Below are 20,740 nucleotides of genomic sequence, written 5' to 3'. Positions count from 1 at the left end.
CACATATGTAAGAAAAATGTAAAAGATCTCCCTGAAGACTAGCATGAAGCTATCTGTGCCAATGCTTAGTCATCTGTGCAGTAAAATAAGTTTCCTCATGTTAAGACAGAGCCTCTTGTGTTCCATTTTCTGCTCACTGCCTCTCATCTCACTGGGCACCACTAAAAAGAACCTCTTTGCACCCTCCCTTCTGGAATTTCTGTACATTGATGAAATTCCTGCATGCCTTTTCATCTCCATACTGAACAGCCTCTACTCTCTCAGTCTCTCAGTGCAGAGGTGTGCCAGTCCTTCAGAGAACTTTGCAGTCCTCTGTTGGACTCTCTCCAGTGTGTCTGTGTCTCTCTTGCTCTGGGCTGCCCAGACCTGGACACTGTAGTAGCAGTGTGGTCTCACGATGCAGACAAGAAGGGAAGGATCCCCTCCTGTGACCTTCTGGCAACACTCCTACTGCAGCCCAGGATCTCATAGCCCTTCTTTGTGATAAGGGCACACTGCTGGCTTGTGGTCAATCCATTGTCTGCCAGGGACCTAAGGTCTTTTCTGCAAGGCTTCTGTCCAGATGGCCTACCCCCAACATGCCCTGGTGCCTGGGATTGTTTCTGATCAGGTGCAGGGCTTTGCATTTCCCCTTGCTCAACAATGCTACAGAAATACTACAGAGAATAAGACTTAAATTACAGAATTGCAAATGTTAAGTAGAAAGATGTTAAATAAATCCAACAGAATTTCAGATTATCTAAAATACGCTGGAAACAGCAATTACCATCACACTACACACAAATCCTTTTCACATAGTTCTCTGCAAGTCTGACCTCTGGAAACTAAAGCACTGACACAGCAGAAAAATCTTTCAAATTCCTATAAACATTATTCAATGATCAAAAGGTCAACAGTATTTTTATCCCTGTTTATTCAAACTTCGCCTGACAAAAAGGAACAACCTAAAAATTTTCTGTTACTAGGAATGGACACAAAACTTTTCTCAGATGGTTGTGCAGGCAGATCTAAGTATTAAGAACTTCAGAAATTCCCTGAGAACTACAGTACGGAACAAACTGACTACATGTTAAAGTGCATGCCTTACATTAACTGCAGTGTTAACTGCAGATTCTGTCCAGATGCATCATTTGGGGTTTTTCTGGTAGTACATGTCGAAAGTTCTTGACATGAAGCTACATGTGTAAATGGCTCAAACAGGAAACTAGCTGAAGAACCTATCTTTCCTCTCCAGCAGCTCCAGCTGTTTAAGCCTCTCTTTAACCACCTTGGTCACACTTCTGCAACACTCACTGAGAAGAAGAAACAGCGCAGGAGTAGAATAATCTCAGATCCAGAAACTAGTTCCTGACACCTCCAAGAAGCATGTGAATGAATCACTGATTGCAAGATCTGTAGAGGGTTGCAAGACTTAAATTAACTACGCCACAGTTCTCACAGTCACAAGCACAAAGTATTTGATCACACTACTTTAAAAAAAAAAGGGTTATAACTGGAATTTCTAGTTAACAGGATTCATTTTTAAAACCTGCTGAAACATTTCAGTTCTCTGAGGTAAAAGTTAACACTTGTCACATCTTGTTCAGGTACAGAAGATGATGAAGACAAAGAAATGCTGAGCAGTAAAAGGTTCTAACACTGAAATACTGAGATAGAACAAAGTAGCCACAAGAGAAATGGATAGAGACAACTTTTTTCCAAAAAAAGCACGCAGAATGAGGTACCATCTTTATCACTGCCAGGATTGTAGTTAAAAATAACTTAAAAGAGGATAAAAAACAAAGAAATAAAAGAAATGGAGAAAGATTAAAGATTTCTCCTATCAACCTGCCACAGAGCTCAGAGCACTGTAACAAAAGCAGAAGCAAACTATAATGAAAGCCCTTTTAAAACTGAAAATTCAATGAAGGTGTGCTCTGTTCCTCTAGAGCAAGCTATATTTATATCATATATATAAAAAAACAGTCGAAGATAAAGAGTTGGCATTCACATTTAGAACACACTGCATCACTTAAAGATATTTATATATGTTACCACAAGATAATGCATTTTAAAGAAACACCATCTTCTCTAAGTACCTTAACTTTACTTATTCAAAGGCAACATTTACAAATGACAAAGGAGCTTTGCTACGTATAAGCGAAAAGGTCAGAATTTAAACTCAAATGTTTGCCTTTGTTCAAAAGAAAAAAAAAAAAACATGAATGGCACAGTCCCTTTAAAACCCAATACATAACCCAAGAATGATTCTATTTAATTACATGCCCATTGAGAACGTTTAATTAGAAAACATATATAGTGTCAAAAAAGGAGGAATTAATTTTTTGAGTAAGATTATTTTCCTTTTAAATAAAAGCATTTTAAAAGAGTTTCAAGCATAGTAACTGAAAGAACTTTTTTGGTACACATACAGTAACTATACAGATTCATCTTTTATCTATTAGATATAATTAACACTGCCATCTCACATACAATCATACTTCATTTATATTTTAAACACAACACCTTTGAAGCCATTTTCAACTACTTATGTATATGCTTTTAACCAAATCATATCAATGTTTATTATATTCACATTCTGCTAACATTAAGAGTACATTTAACAGGAAATCCAATCAAGCACAAAGAGCAGTCTTTATAGCTACTATGCTTCAGGATCAACACTGAAGACACAATAGGTCTGTTTTCTTTACAGTTCAGCTGACAAAATTCCAAAGAAAAATAATATACAACTAAAGATCAGAAGAAAATATACATGACTGTATCCTAAGAAAGGATGACAGAAGCTTATTCATGTCTGCAGTTTGCTAAAACAAAGCTACTCATAGCTTTATCGTCTCTGACTGCTTGGCATTAATTTAATGTTTTGGTTAAGAATGATTTTATCTGTAGAACTTGTTTCCTCTTTAGGAAATGAGTTTATACATTAGCAGACAAATTTAGTTGGAACACATAACACTATAGTTTAAAATCATATGATTTGTTTTCAAAAAGTCTGGACAAAGCTCATGACCAACTAGACTTACAGAAAAATTATTCTTTCAGGGTATCTCTGAATTTTGATGGTAAATATTACTGTATCAACATCACTGATACTCCTTCAGAGAAAATTACTGTTTTTCTCTTTTCACATACACACACATCTTACCTCATACATGACCTGTCCTGATGCCAAGCGTTTTCTGTCACCAAATGCTAACTGCAACAGATGTAAACTCAAAACATCACCTTCACTGAAAAAAGCACAAATTAAGAAATTTGATTAGAAAGCTGTTTCATAGTCCTCATTATCATTTTTTTTTTTTCAAAACCAGATCTAGATCAAAGTTTTCTTAATAGCATGCTCAAGCTGAAAAGAAAAGCACCATGTCCCTAAACGTGACAATTGGTCACATTTAGCTGCCAAAACAGAAAGGACATTTGACACTAATAGCTTTAATAGCAAATGCTAAACACATAATCTGAAAGCTTCAATGTTTTGTTTAGACTAAAAATTGTTGGAAATAGTCATCTGCAGTGAAGAATTTCTTAAACCAAACCTCCTTTATGTCAAGATTTAAGAGGCTGCAATTCTATGAACAGCTGAGCTGACTACATAGCTTGGTGATGCCGAAAGGAGAAGATCTCTCCCTTATCCCCATCACAAAGTTCCAATTCCTCTCTTACATACCCTAAACCCTTCCACGTACTGGTCTGCTTGACCAGTATTTGATCAAACAGCATTTATTCTTATGCTGAACAACAGCACTGTTCTGCCAGGCGAGCTGAACTAACTCATGGAGGTTCCAAAGGCTGCTAAAACTGGAAGAAGGTAATCAGTGATACTATTCCTTTAGGAGGAACGGGCTCTTTTATCAGCACATTTTGCGTTCTAGATCGGTAGTCTAAACTACTTGCAATGGTATTTTAGTACTGTGGTGAAAGTAACACACAGATCATGAAGCATTCATTAAGAAACAAAGATAATAATTGCAAGCACAAAAAAAATGCAATCTTATTCACTACTGTTGAATACACCTTCTACACCTTCTTTCAGAAACTGAGCAAAATAGGAAGTGCAAGAACCCAAGCCTTCCAGAACACTAAAAATACACCAACACAATTCTACAACAGCAATTTAAATAAATGCAGGAGAGAGAAACTCAACATCAGAGTTAAAACTAAGTACATAAAGAAAATGACTACTAGCACTTATTTACAGGAGTTGCTCTAAAAGTATGCCTCCTCTATTTTATTACGCTGGCCTACGACCTCAGAAGTGGATGTTTTCATGGAAATAAATAAGAGGCATTACTTTTGGAGCAGCCTAAGTAGAATGGCATTATGTACCTAGTTAAACCCCAAACTCTGGAACAAGTCTGCAACACAACCATGACAATATTCCTTCATGGCGTGACTTATTACTGGTTTGAAACTTCTAAGAAAAGAGAAGAAACATACTCTATAATAAAAGGATTTCTGAGGTCAGCCTTCTTTTAACTAGCAGTTCCTTCTCACATCTGTTAAATGCTGTAAAAAACTGCAATGTAAACTTAACGTCTTCCGTACTCAAGAGAATCTCCTACATACATAAAGAAAATGAATATTTTATACTTCACTGAATTAAGTTAATACGTATATATACTTGTTTATATTCACCTTTCTTGAGTAGATTGAACAGCCCACAAGTAGCAACAATTGCGAGGATCATTTTCAGGTTCTTGGAAAGTAACAGCATAGACAGGAATCCTTCCTCCTTCAAGTTGAGAGTGGTACCTATAGGTTTAAAGAGAGAAAAAGACCAGATGTATCTATTGGCTCTGCTTGTAGAAGAGTAGCAGCATCTCCTGATGGAGAACCTATGTGCCCATCCTCAAAGCAGAGGATACTCAAAATAGAGCCATACTTCTAATTCAAACAGTTGAGTCAAGAAAGCGACTGGTTATTTTTTTTAAGGAACAGTCAAGAAGTGAGGAGATTACTGTCTATCAAATGCAGTAACCTGTGTTTATTACCTTGCCTGATATACTTCAAACCAGCTTCTCCTAAATAATTACTTCAACTGGCACACAAGAGATTATTCTCACTCTCGTAGGTTACTTAAATACAGAACTTAAAATTCTTCTTACAAATTCAAAGCACTGCCAAACAGAGGTAGCTTCTTGTTTCTTTACCTGGAATACGCAGACAAGCTTTCTTCTTCCAGAGTTAGGAACCTTACTTCTAATTCTATGATCTATTCTTGCTACCATTCCTCCACTGTCTATTTATGTGCCCAATAATTTCTGATGGTCTCAGAATTGCTTAAGCAAATCACTTTCTGAAGTGGGTCAAACAGTTCAGAACTGTTCTTTGAAATCATCCCATAATTCTTCTATCATCCCTTATTCAAGTCTCCAGTCATTCTAAGCAAACTTGCATTCACATGCCCTCTTTCCTTGCATCAGAACCATCTCCTACATCAGAAAAGGCTGAAATAGGAACAAAAACATTTTCACACACAGATCAGCTACTGATGTTTCACTTCACACTAATTTCATCCTGAACGCTTCAGAGAATATTGTAACCATGTTATTAACATATTCCAGGCTTACAATTTATGTCCTACAGTAACTGGTTCTTAAAAGTGAGTTGTCCTATAAGCATCAGCCCTGTCATACAATTAAAATAACTCCAAGAAGAGTTCCACAATTTCTCAATTCAAAGGCACAAAAACAAACCTAGTCCACTGGGGAGAACGTTTACAGCTTAATCTATGTATGACTTCACAGTTACTGCAGACGAGAATTTCTAAACATTCCATGATTACATTGAAGAATTTCAGTCCCTGAAAAAGTTCTCTTTAACATATTTCCTTACGTTAAAACCTGAGATACCTACAAGTCCAGACATAGTCATGCATAAAAACCTACTTACTCCCGCTTCAAAGTTTTCATATTCCATAGCGACAGGTAGCCATCTGAAAAACCCACAACAAGCAAATTGCTTCTGCTTATGTAGCACAGGGTTGATATTGCTGTTCCTGAAGGATTCTGTACTTGAAAACAGAGATGTCGTCCCTCTCTGGTCACAGCTTCTCTTCTTTGTGGAACTTCAGCAGGAATTCCACTGACAACTTCTAGGTCTACATACACACAATCATATAATAAAATAATTACTACTCCAGTTAGTGTGCAAGTTAAACATCAACAAAACAGATAATCTCACTCTACTGTCCCAAGCAAAATAACCATTTATGCAACACAAATTTACTATTTCCATTTCCTATGTATCAAAAAACAAAGAACTCTCGAGTTAGAAGTGTAACCACAGAAATCTCTCATGAAATCTCTATGCCAGTAGCGTGAGACTCCTGCTGAAACTATCCGAAATGACAACTACTCCTAAAGCTACTGTTATAATAACACAAGTGTATGCAATCTGAATAGGCAAACCACATATTTCTTCCAAACCAATGCATAATTTTTGACAAGTTGGATTTGTTTTAAAAAATTATCAACGATTTGGCTTCCATGTTAGTTAGCAGAAACAAAACAACAATCCCAAGAAATATGGCACCTCTAACAACTTCTCATCAGGTAGCTGCACTGTCTCAAATAGTAAAGTTTCTATACCTCACTGGCAAAAATCGGTGAGATAGGGAACTGTCAGAGTGGGAGGGTGTTTTTTATAAAGAGCATTAAGACACACCCACCTTTAATCAGTTCAGGACTACATGATGTCAAACCACCAGATGCAATCAGCAGTCCTAAACGCCTACCTGCTACTATCCTCATAATTGGATACATAATGTTAACTTGAAAGACATATGTTTACTTACATTTAAGTGAAAACTTCAAGCTGAAAAACTGCAGGCTTACCTGATGCTTCTATTTCATTTTGACTGCAAGATAAATCATCCAAACAAAGGTCAACCAGAAGTACATGTCCAACATCTGTAACTACTGCTGCCACTCCAAAGAGCCATCGCAGACTCTGATGTAGGTGCTGAGTGCTCACACTGGCTCCTCCATGATTAATTATGGGTTCTATAGCAGTTACCTACAGGAAAATTGCAAGTTAACATTTAAGCTGTTTGACAAGCTAAATAGAAACCATTCAAGAATGAAACCCCAATTAACACATCAGAAAAAAAGAAAGTAAATGCACAATCACAATATTTAAAAGCAAAGCACTGTTTTCAATTATTAAAATCCTGCGCAAAAAGCTGCTACTGTCTACTAGATATCCTACAGCTAGTTAATTGAATTAACTCCAATTTAAATGGTACACACTGTTGTGTTACAGTTTACCAGGTTCTATTTCCTACTTAGAAATAGAATATTTTTTATCTTCCTACTTCCTATGCTAAGAAAACTTTTACGATTAATTGCATGTAAGAAACTTTATTTAACAAACGAATAAAACAAAATGAAAACTAGTCCTCCCAGTGCTCACAGCCTATTAGCACTGTGATACAGTCTGTGCCTTCTTTATGAATCCTGGAAATCATGCAGTGACATTAAAGACAGGAAAATCAGGAGAAGTCAGCACAATCGGAGAATTACAGTAATTTACTATGTAGATTCCCTAAGATAAAATGACTAGAGGTGTAGCTGAGGTGAAAGCAGTGGATACTGTCTACCTAGATTTTAATATGGTCTTCAACACTGTCTCTTATTAGATTCTCACAGACAAACAGTTGATACTTGGGCTGGAAGAAAAGACTAAGGTTGGCTGAAAACCAGATACAGGGTCAAGTCCGTGGTATGGTGATCAGTATCATCAACTCCAGTTGGAGGCTGGTATCAAGAGATATAGGAAGCCTCCTCCAAAAGTAATGTCTCTGGTTTTACTATGACAGCCCATAATGTCAGAGGTAGATGTTGGTTGTTTGGCAGAAGACTATGAACTTTCCCACCAATATTCCATTCCATGTTGTTTCTGTGTGACAGTTGGCAGTAGAGGGGCACTCTGCCACAATGGCATCTGGCACAGAAGTGCATATGAAGCAAAGAAGAGGGACTGAATTGCACCATGAAGAAAAAGTGGCATCTTCTGACATTCAGTGGTGCCTGCTGAAACATTTATGGAGACCAAACAGTAGATGTGAGCACAGCGAGGTGGTGTGTGTTGTGTTTCAGCAGTGGAAACAGCAGTTCACCTCTGCTGGTACAGATTTTTACGAGCACAACCTGCAGACTCTCATTTATTGCTGGCAAAAATGCATAGCTAATGGCGATACTTAGCTTGACAAATAGTGTTCTGTAGCTGAAAACCTCCTCTATCAAATACTGTTATTGCACTGTTTGTACCTGTTGCAGTTTCCATGGAAATACACAGGCAGCACTACTTTCAGAGCGACCTATGTATTCCAGGAGTCTCATCCTCTTTAACATAATTACTGAGCTGGATGACAGAGCAGAGCACACCCTTAGCAAGTCTGGAAACGACACAAAACTGGGACGAGAGTCTAAATGCACTAGAGGGTCATGCAGCCATCCAGAGGGACCAAGATATGCAGGAGAAATGCACTAACAAACTTTGGGCAGGTCAACAGTGAGAACCAATCTGATCAGAAGCAATCCCAAGCAACAAATCACTTTGTGAGCAGGCCATCTGGACAGAAGCCTTGCAGAAAAGGCCTTGGGTTCCTGGCAAACAACCATGGACAACCTTGTTGACCACAAGCCAGCAGCGTGCCCTGAAAGCCACAAGAGCTATGAGATCCTGGGCTGCAGTAGGAGTGTTGCCAGAAGGTCAAAGGAGGGGATCCTTCCCTTCTTGTCTGCATCGTGAGACCACACTGCTACTACAGTGTCCAGGTCTGGGCAGCCCAGTGCAAGAGAGACACAGACATACTGGAGAGAGTGCAACAGAGGACTGCAAAGTTCTCTGAAGGACTGGCACGCCTCTCCACTGAGAGGTTGAGAGAGCAGAGGCTGTTCAGTGTGGAGAAGAGAAGGCATGCAGGAATTTCATCAATGTACAGAAATTCCAGAAGGGAGGATGCACAGAGGTCAGAGTCAGGTTCTTTTTAGTGGTGCCCAGTGAGAGGACAAGAAGCAATGAGCAAAAAATGGAACACAGGAGGCTCCGTCTGAACATGAGGAAACTTTTTTTTTTTTTTTTTTTTTACTGCACAGATGACTAAGCAATGGCACAGGTTGCACAGAGAGGCTGTGAAGTTCCCTCCTTGCAGATAGTCAAAGGCCATCTGGTTCCTTTATTCGTACAGCAGTCTGCATGCAACTTCATTCTAAACTGAAGCAAGGCCGTTCAGCACCCACACCACGTCCCAGGACAGCACTCACCCCTACACTAGAGATACAAACACTTAACAATTCCTGCACTAAAACTATACAAGACATTCAAGGCCAGGCTCCATCAGTCTCTGAGCACCCTGACAGAGCTGTAGGTATCTTTGTTCAGAGCAGGGGAGTTGGGCTAGATGACTTTTAAGAGTCCTTTCAAACTCAAAGGATTCTATAGAAAAACACTGTTCCGCTTTCTTACAAAACACAAGGCAATGAAAACAGGAAGCTTTACATCAACAACAGCTTTACATCAAACTGAAAGAAGTGATCAAAGTAGTCCTCTTCCTACATGCATTTCTTTTTCCAGAGATGGAAAATACAACTGAAGATCCAAAGTTTTCCCCTGTCCCATATTTGTTAGGACTACACTGCCTGACAATCTACTACAGGATTTATCTTTTATTCTTGTCACAACACTTCTAATCTTAGAAATATCTGCAGTTATTTAGATAACTTCATTTTGTTCCATTTCTCCCATGAACGAAACTAAATTTCCAATCTTCTCTACTCAAAGCAGTACACCAAAAGCATTCTGATTATTCATATTCTTGCTCTTCCAAGTCTTGATGACCATAATGAGAGCAAAACACAGTACACACCTTGCTACAGAATTAATCACGATTCAAACATTCTTTTTAATTTTTCTTTTACAATTTTTTTCATTAAACAACAGGCTCTTTTCAATTTTGGCATAGAGCCTTCAAAAAATGTTTTCCATTTTGAAATGGAAAATTTTAAAACTCCATTTCCAATTGGAGTGTTAACACTCCAATTTTCTGTGTAAAATCCCTGAAACAGAACATTTTTCCCCTGTTGTACGGGCTAGCTTTTCATAACCTCCTAGACATTGCCAACTCATTCTGGGAATGAACAAAGAGAAGTCTTCTCAGCTCACTGAATCTGAATGCTATCCTTCTGCCTCATGCAAACCAGGAAATTTTGTGAAAATACTGTTCAATGGTTCTGAAACATTCAAGCGTTGCAAAACAATTTAATTAATGTTTTTAATTCAGATTTGCTTTTACTGAAACATAATTCAAATAGTACTGCATTAATGCTTTTAGCTTTCTGCTGCATCTTGCCAAGGGCAATTGATGCCTCCACAAAATAGAAAAAGCAAATTTTTTTTCCTAAGTTTGCAAGATTTTTGAATCCTTTATTCTGACCAAGTGAACATCTTCCACTAAACGGCAGTCACACAGTTGCTACAGCTACTCTGTAATACTATATTAATAGTTTAACAACTTTGACCAGAGGTACTATAAATTAAGCTTTACAGCTGTCTACAGAAGATATTTTCACAGTCAAGACATCCCATAAATTAATGTGCTCATTAAACCTATTAAAGTAACAACACAAACTGCAGAAAGTGATGCTAATAGATGTGCATTTCATTTTTGAAAACAATCAATGCAAAAAATCAGAAACACTTAGGTAGATTAATATATCAAGTTATATATTATATACGTGCTGGAAATAATTCCAGAATAACGAAACACGAAACAGACAGACAGTGACCCACTGCAAATGTTATCTACTTTTTGTTTACCTTTACTCCCTCTCACAACTTAGAATCTAATGTTTCAATTAGCAACACCCATGCCCTGTCCATCAATCTAATGAATCTAATAGCAAAAAGATAGGAACTGAAATTAAAGCAACAGACCAAACATTCTTGTAATCACAAGCACAGGGCAGAATATCAAAAATTCAGATAAGTTTTGGCTTTACTCCATAGTCCAAACCTTTATCACGAAACAGTCAGCTTCTCTCCAAAAGCTTTCTCACATTTTCTCCTGAACAGTTTGTTACACAAACAGAAAAACTCCCTAATACAAGTCATACTACATTCAGTTTCAAATGACTTTCACACACAGATTAGGTATGTTACAATGATCCCTCTTAACCTACTTTCCTCCTCCTATTCACAGTGTATTCTGTTTAGATTTAAGATACAAAACTCAGACAAAGCTATGACCTTCTTCATAAAGACAACTTACTTACTGATTACACACTAGTCAGCACACAGCTCACACACTACAGCATTTCAAATAAAGTACAAAAAAATAAAACCACCCATATCCAAGCAAGTCACATCAAATCATGGTGTGCTGAGCCGTGTAATAAAAAAGGATTTAGCTAATATGATAAAAACAGAGGGAACCTTGATGGCCTATTAACTTAGACTTCCATTAACAAAATCAGAGTAGATGACATTACATCATTTTAGCTCATGGGTTAAAGAACCACGTGGAACAGAGAAAAAAAATATATCGTCAATACATCAGTCTATACTGTCTACGCAAAAAAGTGTTCACTAGAGATTCAAGGAAAACAGCTGGGAAAAAAAGGACCTGGGAGCAGCGTGAGACGTTGATTTAGAACATTCAAATAGGGGAGTAATTTAACATAGAACTATTATAAACCATTGATTGAAGAGAGTGGTGGTGAAAGGAGTTAAATCCAGCTGGCGACTGGCCACAAGTTGATACTGGGGTTTGTCCAATTCAGTATCTTTATTGATGACTGGGATGAGGGCATTGAGTGCACCCTCAGTAAGTTTGCACACGACACCAAATTGGGAGGAAGTGTCAATCTGCCTGGGGGTAGGAAGGCCCTACAGAGTAAACAGACAAGCTGGACTGCTGGGCAGAAGTTCAGCAAGTCCAAGTGCCAAGTCTTGCGCTTTGGGCACAACCCCAGGCAATGCTACAGGCTTTTGGCACAGTGGCCGTAAGGCTGTGTAGAGGAAATGGACCAGAGGGGTACTGGTTGACACTTGGCTGAACATGAGCCAGCAGTGTGCTCAGGTGGCCAAGAAGGCCAATGGTGTCCTGGCTTCTACCAGAAGTAGCATTGCCAGTAGGAGCAAGGAAGTGATCATCTCTCTGTACTCATCACTGGTGAGGCCACACCTTGAGTATTGTGTTCAGTTTTGGGTCCCTCACTATAAGAAAGACATTGAGGCCATGGAGTGTGTTCAAAGAGAAGGGCAACAAAGCTCCTAAGGGGTCTGGAGCACAAGTCTTATGAGGAGTAGCTGAGGGAGCTGGAATTGCTCAGTTGGAGAAAAAGAGGCTCAGGGGTGATTTATAGCTCTCTAGAGCTATCAGAAGGGAAGTTGTGGTGAAGTAGGGGATCAGCCTCTTCTCCCATTTAACTAGCAGTTGGACTAGAGGGAATGGCCTCAAGTTGAGCCAGGAGAGATTCAGGTTGGATGTTAGGGAATATTTCTCTAAGAGGACAGTCAGGCACTGGAATGGGCTATCCAGGGAAGTGATGGAGTCACGAACCTTGGAGGAGTTCAAGAAACAATTAGATGTTGTACTGAGAGAGATGGTTTAGTGGGAAATATTGGTGATAGATGGACAGTTGGAATGGATGATCTTAAAGGTCTTTTCCAACCTTGGTGATTTTATGATTCATTAAAAAATATCAAACTGATGATCAACTTGAGTGTTTTTAAACAATCACCCATGCATGTCAAATATGATTTTTATTTTTTTTTACTTGACAGGACCTAACCTCGGATGCTGATCATAAATTCAGAAATTATGATAAAGACTTCAGATTGAAAGTCTTCAAATAATCCGTCAATTAAGCCTGTAAAGGTTTTTTTTTGTATCTTAGAACAACATAAATAGATATCCAGATCTAAAGTCACCTCTGTGCAAGTCTGAGATTCATGTGACTATGTCTAAATCATTTATATTACAACAGTTATGGAAATTTGAGATACTTTGAAGACAGTATTTGTGACTGAAATTAGTCACTTAGGAAATGATTACCACAGTCACTTCAAAGTTCTTTTTTTTTTTTTCCTTTTTTCACTCTTACCAGGAAAAAAAAGAAGTCTGATTTCTTTTTAAATTTGACAATTAGAGAATAATAAACAGATAGAATCTACTTTACTACCAGTATAACTCAAAATATAATGGTAATGCTATGCTCATCATCATATGATTATCAAGACTCTCTTTATTAGATACTCTGCAGTGACTGTTAATGTGATACAGAAAAAAAACAACCTCCTACAAAGAGACATTTTAGAACTTTTCCCAAAACAGGATTATGCAGCACATGGCGAAATAAAAGTTTCATTTCTCTGATTAACAAGTACATACCCTTCCTGGAAGAACAACCGCTTTAACCACTCTTGATATTCCAAGGTCATACAGACAGAGAACACTTCCTTCTGCTTCTTCCAATCCAACCAAGAGCCCGGTTCTTTTCTGCCACGAAAACTCCTTTACCACACGAACAGTTGGAGGCTGCTCATTTACTCCACTGAAACGATATGCAGAGAGCCTCTCTCCTGTCACAGAGTTCACCACCTCAAGTTGAGGACCACATGCCAACCACGCCAGGCCATTTCTCCCTGTAAAGACAAAGCAAGCTGAGTTCATTTTTCAAAAGACTGAAAACAAATCAAGACAATGTCCCTTTCCTTCAACAGATGTATCTAACAAAAGAAGACTGACTAACCTAATTATTTAAAATTACCCCTTGAAAGTCTCAAGAAATACACCTTAAAATTAACAATCTTGCTACTTGGCATTTACACTTAAGAATGATTTTAACTGAGATAATAATTGCAATACATTAATCCACAGTCTTTACACTGTGTTTGGCTTGGTTTTGCTAAAAATCATCTGAATACATAAGGGCACTAAAGTCTTCAAGCATATTTCCAATGTATCAGACCTAAAACAATTCACTGATATATCCCTACTGTAAGAATTTGGAATCTGACAAGAAAATATCTAAAAGCGGCCATCAACGTATTAGTAAATTACAAGTTTTACATGTGTTGATTACAGAAAGAATCAAACATATTTTGCTTCAGAGAACTACTACTTATAGTAAAGTAGTAGGATTTTACTTGGTCTTAAAAAAAAAAGCCTAGAAATTCAGATAGGCTCTCAGCTCTACTTTCAGATCACCTAGAAAGTGAACTGTCTAATCTACTTAGCCGCTACAGAAACTCTCACTGGATACTCATCCACATCCTATTAAACACTTTGGAAATACGGCTGCAGCACTTAACAATCTTCTCCTCCTCCTTCTGATTTGCCCAGTTTTGAAAAGAAACATCCATTCTTTTTGCCCATAACATTGTAGAACTACTTCCACACATGGTATCATGACAGTCACACCGCTGGTGCAAATAAACACAGCCCTAAACAACGCTATTAACTAAAGGACAGATTTTAATGCAATTAAAAATTGAGAAGTGCTCACTGATACAGCATATTTAAGTAACTCATTTTATTAGTACAACATTGGTTGAGTCTTTAATGCAAGTTATAATTTCCAAACCTACCTAATGCTCATATATCAGCATTTTTAACAATCCTTTTTGTTCTAAGCCTGATGTATCTCAACAGCACTAATCTGACACAGTTGACACTATAACCCAATGCCTCTAGACAATAATCATTTTATACAAAGACCAAATTTTAAAGGAAAATGCTCACCTGCAGAAAACTTTCCGCGCAGCACAGAATCAAGGGTTATCTCATCCTCCCCAAGCGCCTGAATAGTCACCTCAGGAAACTGCAGCAGACTGCTCGTTACCTGAGCTCTTAGGTCTTGCATTCTTCACTGTTAATGAAGAAAAAAAGTGAAAACAGAGTAATGTCAGACATAATTACTCCTGAGATTCACAGAATTTTCATCTGTATATACATACAGTCTTCAAAAAAGAAAGCAAATGCACTTTGATACGGAGAGTCATTTCCTTTTCTATTATCTATGAAAAGTTTCAATAAGAAGTGATGCACAGGTATGCAAGGATAGGTAGGAAAACAGCAATAAACCAAGCTCAAGTCTACTCAGCTACAGGATAGTAAGACAATTTTGAAAAAATCATATTTAAAAAGCTTCTGAATAACAAGCTTCTATTTGTCCTTTATTTTATACTTCAGTAATGTCAATTCTAGTAACTTCATAATTAAGCCTTGTCCATTTTTTGCATGTCCATTTTTTGCATTTTAATGTTGGAACATTAAATGCTAAATTCTCAAATTCTTCACAAAAACATACAGTTGATATTTTCACATCACTTTCACAGCTCGTCAGTTAGAAAATAGTTTTCCATATACTTAAGATGTAAGCACAGCACTCTGAAACATTGATTCTTTCTGTGCTTATATTCCTTATTTGATTTCTTTCCTAATAACTGTTCTTATCATATTTTTGCATTACCATACAAAATTTCTAGTGCTACTATGCGGCCTCCACACTTGAACAGATACTGCACAGAGCTTACATTTCAGTATGTCAAGACTTTTTTTTTTAATATGAAAACTTAAAATGATGAAAGGATTTACAAGATGAAGTAGGAGGCTAAATAAGAGATATTCCACACACACAGAAATACAAAATACATATAAGCACATTTTGCAAGTTCAGTAATTTATTGGAAAAGCTTCCAGAAGACAAAATAGATTATCTTGTTTAAATGACGGTTTTCTTCACGAAGTCTCAGAAGGACAATGGTACACCCAATTCCTGAGTGTTACACACACTCACTTGCTCAGGCATCAAACAGAATCCTTATCCTACGCTACCAACTATTAGAGACAGCAACTTCAACATGCACACAAAGCATATTGCATTAACTGCAACAAATACTTTGTCCTGCAAATAAAGTTTTATTGTTCAGCATGCGCTAACAACTATTTGCTGTACAGCACAGGTCACAGCCTGTTTTGAAGACTAGACTCTGCTAACAACATGCTCGTATTAAAGGGAACGTTACCTTATAGACACAACTTACATGAACTGCCCTTCTGTGGATTAGTATTAACCTCTAAAATCTGGGCATTGGAATCTACTGTATCTAACTAACGTCGCAAGTACTGCATTTGGGAATGTTACCGTACCTCCTAACAGCATTCAAAGTCATTCACAAAGAACAGGGCAACACCTTGAGAACAACCACTGCCTCTGGCAAAGCCGGTACTGCAGGTCACTGCTGCAGCCTGACCCCTCTGCCAGCCTCCACAGTTCCAAGTGGGACAATCTATTTGCAGTCAGCTGGATTTGCTTTTGGCAAGTCATGGAACAGTTTGGGGACGGGACCTAAAAGGTCATTCAGTTCCAACCCCATGCCATGTGCAGACACCTTCCCCTTGACTAGGTTGCTTAAAGCCCCACCCAGTGTGGCCACTGTCACATCCCACCTGTTGGTCCTTTACAGCCATTAGCACCTCTGGAGATGGGGTATCCACAGCTTCTCAGAGCAACCAGTTCTAATGCCTCACAACGCCAAGTAAAGGATTTCTTCCTTATATCTGGTCCAAACCTACACTTTTTTAAAATTTTAATCTCCCACCACACTCAGTGAGTCCTGAAACAGTACAAACCAAGGGCACTAATCAGCCCAGTGCCACCAGAGACACAGCGTAAGCAATGCTGCAACACCTGGATCATTCCTGTAACTTCAAATTTAAACACGCTGCAGCTATTTTAAACGCACACAGAAGCATGAGAAAATGATACATACGGCGCCAAGCATGCCCACATTCCCTTTGGTAAGCCAACAGTAATTTGACATTTTTTTCCTAGACGTCTGGCTCAGCCATACAGAACTAGAAAGATAAAGTCCACAAAAGAATTATCAACAATATGCAGAGAGATCTGGTTATTAAAATGATTAGCATTATTCTACCACGTTACTTCCCAGTAACTATTGGGAAATCGGAACAGATGAATACTTGCTCACAAGAATCCTGTGACTAGTTGAAGGCACAAGACATCTACTTTAAAGAAATACATTCAAGAATAACTGCATTCCTGGTCCTTCAAAAACAATGACAGGCATCCCTCCTGTCTATCAGAAACTAAATTAGTGTAAAATGTCCTGCTGCATGTTCAGGAGTTAAACTAGAATCCAACCTTTCAGCTGCATCCTACACCCAAAGCAGCCTGTGTACACACCGCCCAAACCACCATTCTTCCTTCACCGTGGCTGCTTATGACTCAGAAACTCCATGAGCTATTCCTGAGGCCAGAAGTCCCAGATTCATGACAGCATTTTGAGTTAAGAGATTCCAGAAGAAGGTGAGAAATTACATGCTCAAGTAGAATCACGTGCAGCCAAGTCAGATGTCTGGGACATCAGTCCTCAATGACTGAAGTACATGAAAATTGGTTTCAAATACAAAGTGTTATCTGCTTTCTGAAGAAAAAGCTCAAAACATGGTCAGTCACACGCAGCTGTGATTTCATAAACCGTGGCAGGTTCACTGCCATGAGAGAGGCCTTGCTTCTGCCTCCCATCACTCCATCTGCATTGTGTTTAACTCCCTCATATTCCCGCAGCTTACCTTGCACTGACTGCAAGCCTGCTGGCATACTTTACAAGCCAAGGTAACTCTCTAAGCAGATTGGAAACTAACCTAGAAAAGTAGGTAGTTTTCTGTCAGATTAAAGAGTTAACCAGGCCTGCTCTCAGCAAGCACAAAACCGGGCGTAAGAAAGGAGGCAGGACAATGTAACAAGAATAGAGAGAGGGAATTAGCCTTCTCCATTTTATGGCAGCAAGCCATTGTGCCTCATACACATGTGAAATGATATGTTCGGCTTGCAAGGAAAGCCAAAATAGTCTTTACTTTTAAGAAAAGACACTAACCAAGACAGTCAACTCGTAACTCCTTGTTTCATGTACAAACTCACTATATCAGGGGGGCTGGCAGCAGACAACGAGCATTATCTTTCATTCAGCCACGTGTGGAAGCTAAATGGATTTCAAGTGTTGCTTGGCAATCAGAAAACAGACAACACTGCACAACATCACTCTGGTCACATTTCATATAAAAAAAGAAGAAAGAGTGGAAAGAAGCTGAAGAACATAAGACAAAGACTACAGAATCACAGAATGGCTTGGGTTAGAAGATCATCGAGTTCCAATCACCTGCCACAGGCAGAGCCAACAACCTCCAGATCAGGTTGCCCAAGGCCCCATCCAACCTGGTCTTGAAAACTTCCAGAGACAGAGCAACCACAACCTCTCTGGGCAATCTGGTCCAGCATCTCACCGATCTCTCTGTAAGGAACTTCCCCCGATATCTAATCTAAACCTTCCCTCCTTCAGCTTAAAACCATTCCCTCTTGTCCTATCACTCTCTACCCCTGTAAAAAGTTGATTCCCCTATTTATAATCTCCTTTTAAATACTGAAATGCTGCAATGAAGTCTCCTCACAGCCTTCCCTTCTCCAGATTGAACAAGCCCAGCTCCCTCAGCTATGTGTTTTAGAGACAAACAACATCCACAAGCAAGGATGACAATTTCAGAATTTTTTGAATTAGCATTGACTGCTTCCATGACATTTTCTCCAGAAAAACAGGAAGCAACTCAGAATATTGGAGGAGTAGAAGAAGGAACATACTTCCTGCACTTCAGTAGTCGGGTTCAGCAAATTAGCACTTTGCCATGTTTTACTCCCACAGAAAGAGAATCTAGTCAATGATTTAGCATCACTGAGATAGAGAATTTTTACCCTAATTTTAAGTAAAAACCCTACATTTAACTAAAAACGTAAATTTTACTCTAAAAAACCACCAGTATAAGGGAATAGTCAATATCAGAATACCAGAAACAGGGTAACTTCACAGAATCATTAACATCAAAAAAGGCTGCTAGTCCAACCACCAACCTACCCCCACCATGCCCACTGATCATGTCCCTCAGTGCCACATTCACACAGTTCTTGAACACCTCCAGGATCAGTGACTGCACCACCTCCCCAGGCAGCCTGTCCCAACGCATTACCGCTCTTTCTGAAAAGTTTTTCCTAATATCCATCCTGAACCTCCACGGCACAACTTGAGCCCATTCCCTCCCATCCTGTTGATAGTTACAAGGGCGAAGAGGCCAACTTCCACCTCACCACAACCTCCCTTTCAGGTTATTGCACAGAGCGATAAGGTCCCCCCTGAGCCTTCACTTCTCCAGATTGAACAATTCCAGTTCCTTCAGCTGCTCCTCATTAGACTTATGCTCCAGATCTATCTCTAAAGCCTGCCTTATAGGGGCTGTATGGATGCTCCGCAAGCTCTGTGGAACTTAAGGGAAGCTGAGAAGCACAGAGACCCAGGAGAAGGTGAGAAGAAGAGAGTTTCAGCTCTCTGTCCAAACAACCTCCAACAGCTAAAATCCTGTATCTGATGCAGACCACAGATCTGACTTCCCTTCTAAAGGGAAAAGCATAGGAAACCACACCATACCGGAGTGTCACAACAGGGCCAGTTCACCCAGCTACCTGCTGTTCTCTAACACGACAGTGCTTATCCAAGCGCTATGGTCCCTCCTCTAACACTGCTAAGCCAGGAGAAGATCCTAAAGTCAGCCCTCGAATTACACTCTCTCCTCCTCCTTCTGAGGCAGGTGCAGGTGAGGACTGCCCCAGCAAAGAGCATGCTCAGCCTGCCCAGCTCCCAGAGGACAGCTGGCGAGGTGCTCCCCAGCAAGGACTTCCCAAACACACTTTTCACAAAGAGCGGCACTGACAGAACGAGTGGCACAAGAGTCCACAATGCTGGCAAACAGTCCTGGGTTTTTGGGGACTCTCTCATATCAGTTTAAGCATTCTGTTCACCGCACAAGTGTTGAAAAATACCACCCCAGAAAATGCCAGAAATCACCATCATTTCTCTAGAACTGTAGCTAACAGCCTACCAGGTAGAACACACAAAATTAAGCGAAGCCTGATTAAGTTTATTTGGCTGTGTTACAAGAGCAATCTCTAGGTAAATCAGTGCAATATGGCAAACTGATGCAGGGAGCGTGAGGAGCTGTCCCTGTCTGGGCAGGTCACAGCCATGCCCCAATACTTAGTAGCTGCCAGCCAGGGCTGGTGGAAGCACCTGCATGAATGGTACTCACCACATTTCACCACACACTTCAACACACACTCCCTAAATTTCACATTATTTTACTACACACAATCTAGAAAGGAGGTATTAGACCCAGAAGACCTACACCATGCTTCTCTGTGCTGGCAGAAGCTTCAGCCTTGGAGTCACTGCTTATGAAGAAATCCAGCACTTTAGCTTAAGTCAGCAACTCAGCAGCGTGATGCGCACCCCGCACACCAACCCAGGGCCGCAAAGCGCTCAGCACCACGCCCGGGAAAGTTGGTGTGGCAAAGAGCAAGGGGACGGTGTAGGCCAGGGAGGGGCTGACCCCCGGCGGCTCACTTCGCCGCCGGTTCTGCTCCTCCACTGCTCCCAACAGGGAGACAACGTCCCACCTTCTCCTAGGAAATCGCACCCGGAGAGAGGGGCGGAGAGCGTGGGAGAGAGAAGAAGAGGAAAAAAAAAAACAAAAGCGAGGGAAGGGGAAAGGAGGGCCGGCCTCTCCCGAGACGCACCGAAAGCGGGAGGCGCGGAGCGGCCCGCACAGGCACTGAAGAGCCCTCGGCCGCCCCCTCAGCCCTCTGCCTCCCGCCGCCCACAC

General features: G+C 39.8%; 1 protein-coding gene across 1 annotated transcript in view; it reads right to left on the bottom strand.

The window, feature by feature from the left end:
* Nucleotides 1-14,899, bottom strand: part of AHCTF1 (AT-hook containing transcription factor 1) — a 46,291-nt gene extending 31,392 nt beyond the window's left edge. Inside the window, exons 1-6 of the mRNA XM_010706848.3 lie at nucleotides 14,753-14,899; nucleotides 13,400-13,653; nucleotides 6,840-7,020; nucleotides 5,896-6,103; nucleotides 4,639-4,755; nucleotides 3,149-3,233 (exon numbers count right to left, since the gene is read on the bottom strand). Coding sequence (XP_010705150.1) covers nucleotides 3,149-3,233; nucleotides 4,639-4,755; nucleotides 5,896-6,103; nucleotides 6,840-7,020; nucleotides 13,400-13,653; nucleotides 14,753-14,873 — 966 coding nt within the window. The 5' untranslated portion in view covers nucleotides 14,874-14,899. The remainder of the gene's footprint in view (nucleotides 1-3,148; nucleotides 3,234-4,638; nucleotides 4,756-5,895; nucleotides 6,104-6,839; nucleotides 7,021-13,399; nucleotides 13,654-14,752) is intronic.
* Between the last annotated feature and the right edge of the window lie 5,841 nt (nucleotides 14,900-20,740).

The sequence above is a fragment of the Meleagris gallopavo genome, chromosome 2, assembly GCF_000146605.3.
Source record: "Meleagris gallopavo isolate NT-WF06-2002-E0010 breed Aviagen turkey brand Nicholas breeding stock chromosome 2, Turkey_5.1, whole genome shotgun sequence".
NCBI classification, from domain to species: Eukaryota; Metazoa; Chordata; class Aves; order Galliformes; family Phasianidae; genus Meleagris; species Meleagris gallopavo.
Note: the sequence above shows the minus strand (reverse complement) of the source record. Positions and strands in the feature narration are given on the sequence as shown.